The following is a 6,000-nucleotide window of genomic DNA, read 5'->3' on the forward strand; positions in this document are numbered from 1 at the left end:
AAGAGGTTCAAATTCACTAGCTGTCCCAAGAAGGAAGCTAAGCAAGCTCGTGTGATTTAACTGCCTATGAAAACCCACAGGAGGGTCAGCTACAAGTTGGTTCTGCTTGTGGCGTGTACCAAAAACAATCCAATACTGGTAAATTTTCCCATTTAGAAATCTGCACAAACAAGAAAGTCTTATGTTTCTATCCTCATTTTCCAGTGTGATTTTTAAAAAACACATGATAAATTCTGAAAATTAGGATTCTTAGTATGAGTATTCAAATTTTTATAACCTTTGATACATATTGCTAATTTCCCCTTCAGAAGATGTCAGTGTTTAGTATCAGCAAAGAAGGAAAGGACCTATTTCCTTTATTCTTTCAGTAAAGGATGTCATAATTTCTGTTTTCTCTTGATAGTGTGTGTATATTTTTATTTGTGAATTGCTAGTCCTTTTACCATAAGTCCATTATTTTTTAGCCTTTTTTAAAAATTCAGTTTTATGTATTCTTTAATTAATATTATCTCTGCAAATATTTTTCCATTTATTTGCCTTTTATCTTAAGATGAATTTACAGATTTATTATGTACTTTGTATTATAACATGGAATTGAAAAATAATTGTACTGCCAAACGGGTTTATCAATATTTCTGGTTTTAGACATCTTTCTCTACTCATACTTTTTTGCATACTAACATGTTTTTCTGTATTTTCACATTCCAAGTGTTAAGCCTTTAAGACTTTAATTTTGGTTTATGATGTGATAGGTAGTATTTTAATAATTGTACTTTACAGTAGTCTGTACTTCAATGCCATTTAATGAATTACTATGTTTCTCTCCATGATTTAGTTTATGTGAGTCTAACACACAGAAAGTAATTACTTTTAACTACAAATGTCTGTTACATTGCTGCATTTGTAGAGTAAAAATACATTTGGTTTAGTAGGATACAGCATGCATCCATGTAAAAAAACCCCAAAACTCATCAAGTCAGTTTTCCTAGCAGTCCGTGGGATATTTAGTACTCTTTTTTCTAAAACCTTGGAAGCAGGAGTGGCATTCACTTCCTAAACAACATGTCTCTGGAAATTCTATGAATTTTGAGAAACAATCATAGTTACAGAAAAGCTTCAGGTCTTTTGTTCATAGAGTTGCTATGAGTCATGCTTGACTCAGTAACAATCAACAACAACAATAAAAACTCTAAACCACAATTCAACGACGTCGATTCTTCTTCTGTCATCCTTATTCATTGTCTGGGTTTCAGCTATACTATGGCTAGTGCTAGGTGCTCCTTGGTCTTTAAACTGCCTGCTGTCCTTGCTCTTCAGCACTTACTTTAAAGGTCCTTGACATTTTGTTCTTTCATCTGTCCCAATGGTCATTATCTAGCTACTCTTACTCTATTCTCCTTCCAACCCCCTTGTCAGACCTGCCTTGTAACAGTGGTGCTATGCAGTACTTGTCCTTTTGTGACTGAGATATTTCACTCAGCATGATGTGCTCTAGGATCCCCCATGTTGTGTAATGTTTTATGATAAGGTATTATACATAGAACAGCATCCCAGAATACAAGATATATCATTGCAAAGAGGACCTCGGCTCGGGGGTGGGGAGGAGGGTAGGTAATTTTGCAAAAAAGAATGAATATTTTAAAAAGTGAACTGGGAGGGAGAGGGCAGGGTGAGGGGATAAGGTGTGCAATAATGCATGAATGAGAATCCAGCTTCTGTAAATGTTTATTAAAAATCACAATTAAAATAAAATTTTATTTAAAATAACAAAAGGTCCTTGACAGCAGATTTTCCCAATACAACACATCTTTTGATTTCTTGGCTGCTCTCACCACGAATGTTGATTGAGGATTAAAGTGAAATGAAATTGACTACAATTTCAATCTTTTCTCCATATATCCTGATTGCCTATAGGTCCAGTGGTGAGGATTTTTGTTGTCTTGATGTTGAGATGTAATCCATATTGAAGGCTGTAGTCTTTGATCCTTTTTAGTAAGTTAACTATAATTTTACATTATATAATTCAGTTGTTGCTGTTGTTGTGTGCTGTCGAGTCAGAACCAACCGATAGATGACCCTTCAGTGGGTTTTCAGAAGCAGCGCAGCTAGCACCTTTGAACCTCATGCTTTCAGGATTGCAGTGCAGCTTTTTACCACTAAGTCACCAGAGCTTGCTAATTCAGTAATGCAAAAATAGTTAAAAAAAGACCATCACATTTGTTTTTCTCATTCATGCAATGCATGACTAGTCTTGACTCTAGCATAAGATGGTTTGTTCCAGGGTGGATCCCTGCCACTCTTGTTCATGGTTTAAAAAAGGGGTGTTAAGGTTTCAGGGATGCTAGGTTGATATTGATGGAATAGCTACGTAATAGTTATTTGGCAACTGACTGTAAGTTTGGTGGTTTGAACTGAATTAGAGGTACCTCTGAGAAAAAAGTCTGGTTGATCTGCTTAAAAATGTGAAAACTTTGTGAAGCTCATTTCACCCCTGACACAAGTAGGGACATTATCAGCCAGAGTTCACTCATTAGCAGTTGATATCTTAGTGAATTGGCATTGTCCACAGGGAGTTGCGCTGTTTCCTCAAAGGCTGTACCTCTGGTGGTTTGACTCCACTGGAGAAAGACGAGAGTCATCTCCTCTCATGCGATTTAGTCTCTGAAAACCCACGAGGGGCTCAGCCATGAATGAGTTCCAACTCCATGGCCAGGAAATCTGGTTTTGACTTAAAGAAAAATTTTAATTTAGATGCTGAAAATGGAGGGATTTTCTGATTTAAGAAACTTATTTTTCAGAATTTAGTTATATGAAAGACATGAGATGGATTATCCTGCTTGATATTGACGTCACTGTATTTTCAGAATCTGATTTAAGATTTATTTTCTAATCTTGGCCTGGTGAAGTGATATACTTCATCTGTAGGAAATTGAGAACAGCTTGTCCTTTTATAAAAAAAGTGGTTTTAAAATGTATTCATTATTGCAAATTTTCTCCCCCTTCCTTCTCCCTCCCTAGCCACCTCTCCCCATTGCTTCCCTTGTTCCAAACTGGAGAACAGCTTGTCCTCCTATCCTTTTTAATTGATGGCCACATTTGTTCGTTTTAAGAATCCCTGGTGGTGTAGTGTTAAACGCATTTGGCCACTAACCAAATGGCTTGTAGTTTGAACTTATCAACTGCTGTATGCAAGACTTCCATGAAGACTTACAACCTTGGAGACCCTCTGGGATGTTCTACTTTATCCTTACGGGATTACTATGAGTCAGAATTAGCTTGCTGGCAGTGGGTTTTGTGGTTTTGATTTTGCTGGCTTTGGGAGCATGAGTATTATATGCAGATTAATGTTGACTTTTATTCCTGCTAATAAGCAGACATTTCCAGAATTTATTAAGATATTATCTTGCTCTCAATAGAAAATGCTCATGCATTAGTATTTTTTTGGCAAGATTTAAATATACTCTTAGTATTCACTTGAATTTTTACATTTTATTACTAAAGCATTATGGAGCAACCAAATGATTTCTTAGCTTGAAAAGAAAGGTTTTTTTTGTAGGAATTTGTTTATACTGGATTGCTAGTTTTTTCCCTGTGAATGTGTAGATACCATCTATATGTATTTCAGACAAAAAACCTCCAAATACATACAGCATTTTTAAATAAAACAAATTCTTTTAAGCCATAAATTGTATGTTAGAATACATTTTTAATATTAATACTTGTATATTAAGAGTTTCTGCATTACTCTAATTTACCTGAAAATCACAGGTTCTCATTTTAAAGGTAATAGTTCTTTTGAAGATCAATTTGTTTAATCATGATAAATAGCAAGGCTTAATACATACTTATATGTCAGGTATGTTATTAAGTCAATTCTGACTCATGTCAAAGTGATGGATTAATGTTAGAATTATGTAGAGTTTTCTAGGCTGTGGTCTAACAGTGGATTACTAGGCCTGTCTACACATTGCATAAATTATATACCTGGGCCATCAGGTTTGGTTCATTTTGGCGAATCACCAGGACACAAATATTTGTAAAAGCAGTAAGATAAATGCAGCCACAGAGGTCTTTATGTACTGTGAACAGTTTGAAAGCATGGCAAGACTTACGGAAATGGGGAAAGATACCTCATGAAGCCTCTTGACTGACTCTCCACAAAGCAACGTTTTAATATTTTGATAATGAATCTGAGTTTCACAATTCAAAAATATCATATTGGCAGTATTCCAAAATTAACATATTCCCCTTCTCCCCCATGGAATCAGAAATAGAGCTAGGATAGAGATTTTTCTTTTATGATTATAACTTATTAAGATATGAATTCAGTTCCAGGGTCCCGCACGGAGGGTTTGCTAACATCATGGGTGGAAGTGGATTGCAGAATTTTACAATTGCTGCCGTGCCATATACTCCAAATCTTCTACCGACTTCAAGCACATGGCAAGTTAAATTAATGGGCTCGAATGCATTAAGAATTGCTTTTATTCGTTTTGCCTTAGCAATGGCCTGGCTTCTGTATTGCTACAGTCAAAGGAAAACTCAGCTGTGATCTGTGTTCAGGATTCTGAAGTCATTGATCAATAAGTAGCTGTGTGGTTCTCTTACTTTTTTGATGGAGAAGCTGTTTTGAGAAAATCCTAACTGCTTCTATTTTATTTGGATATATCTGAAGTATTACTGTAGTTAGCAAATTGTCATATTGCTTATTTTATGTTGTAAGGAAATGATTTTCTTCTGTTAAATTCCCATCCTAAAGGAAACTGTTTTACAGCAGTCTTTTGTTTTTCTTTTTGAAAAAAACTTCCAGGTTTTCCAGTTTGAATGCAAATTGGGTAGTTTTAAAATTTGGGGGGAGTGTTTTTCACTGCTCACAAAACAATTTCTAAAATGTCCCATTTAATGGTGTTGGATTTTTCTTTTAAAGCATCAACATGCTCAAGTTACCTGAATACCCAAGTAAAGACATCCTCAAGGACAGACTTCTTGTGGCCCTTCACTGTGGCAGCTATGGCTACACAATGGCATGAGGAAGTCCGGGAAACTCATCCGACCACCGAGGCGCGATTCAGAGTGGCAGAAGTAATTTAGGAAACTGTCAACAGACAGCAGCCAAAATGCAGCCCAAAGGCAGGGCTGATGTTTAAAATTCATCAAGGATCAGGTTTTTGGTGGTTATTTTTTCTTCTTTCACCCTTTCATGTTTTCTCTGTTTGAAAATTAGTTTTCTCGATAAGATAAAATAAAATCACAAATTGTCTTCATTTTTAAAATGGTAATTGAAAGGAACTGTCCTTTTTAATATTTTCTTAATTTTATCTGAGATTGTGTTATGACAAAATCTTATTCTACATTCCACTCCTGCTGTGTAGCTGTCTTGTTAAAAGGGTGTTTTCTCTTTGCTTTCCTTCATGTTGAATTATAGAAGAACATCTAGCCTTGTATGTTTTAATGCATGTAAAGCACCATTTCTATTTTGGAACACTATTGTATAGAATGGATTGGTTTGGGCTGTGTAGAAAGCCACAGATACGTATTTTTCCCACATTGTATCTTATATTGCAATGAGGTTTTTTAGTATTTGACTATTTTAATATTGGGCATAAAGTTTAAACTTTGTGAGTGACTAACAGCTGAAGAAATGACATCTGATTTGTATATTAAAGCTTACATTATACAGTCAGATTATTGCATCCTTTGAATGGACTGTTTTCCATATGTACATATTGTGGTCACAAAGTTTTTCTTATGCCTTATTTTAATTTATATTTAAGGTAAAATGAAATAAAATATTTTACCATAGTCCTAAAAAAAAACCAACATATTTTTTTTGCCTATCTACTGCATAAAGTGCCTGTTTACGAATAAAAAAAGGGTCGTAAAATTTTGTTACACTGAAATCAGCATTCCTGGAATGATGTAGTCAGTTGTGGATGCCCCTTGCTAGAAGTATTCTGTTCCCCCCTATCTTTTGCACTGGGTCCCACTGAATAGACAGAT

At 35.2% G+C, this 6,000-nt stretch overlaps 1 protein-coding gene across 1 annotated transcript in view; it reads left to right on the forward strand.

Annotated features, from left to right (window-relative positions):
* Positions 1-5,800, forward strand: part of HACE1 (HECT domain and ankyrin repeat containing E3 ubiquitin protein ligase 1) — a 148,632-nt gene extending 142,832 nt beyond the window's left edge. The window contains exons 23-24 of the mRNA XM_006881186.1: positions 4,330-4,443; positions 4,928-5,800. Coding sequence (XP_006881248.1) covers positions 4,330-4,443; positions 4,928-5,030 — 217 coding nt within the window. The 3' untranslated portion in view covers positions 5,031-5,800. The remainder of the gene's footprint in view (positions 1-4,329; positions 4,444-4,927) is intronic.
* Positions 5,801-6,000: the final 200 nt, after the last annotated feature.

Source organism: Elephantulus edwardii, unplaced genomic scaffold (assembly GCF_000299155.1).
Source record: "Elephantulus edwardii isolate Elephantulus edwardi_28Jun2011 unplaced genomic scaffold, EleEdw1.0 scaffold00013, whole genome shotgun sequence".
In the NCBI taxonomy this organism is placed as follows: Eukaryota; Metazoa; Chordata; class Mammalia; order Macroscelidea; family Macroscelididae; genus Elephantulus; species Elephantulus edwardii.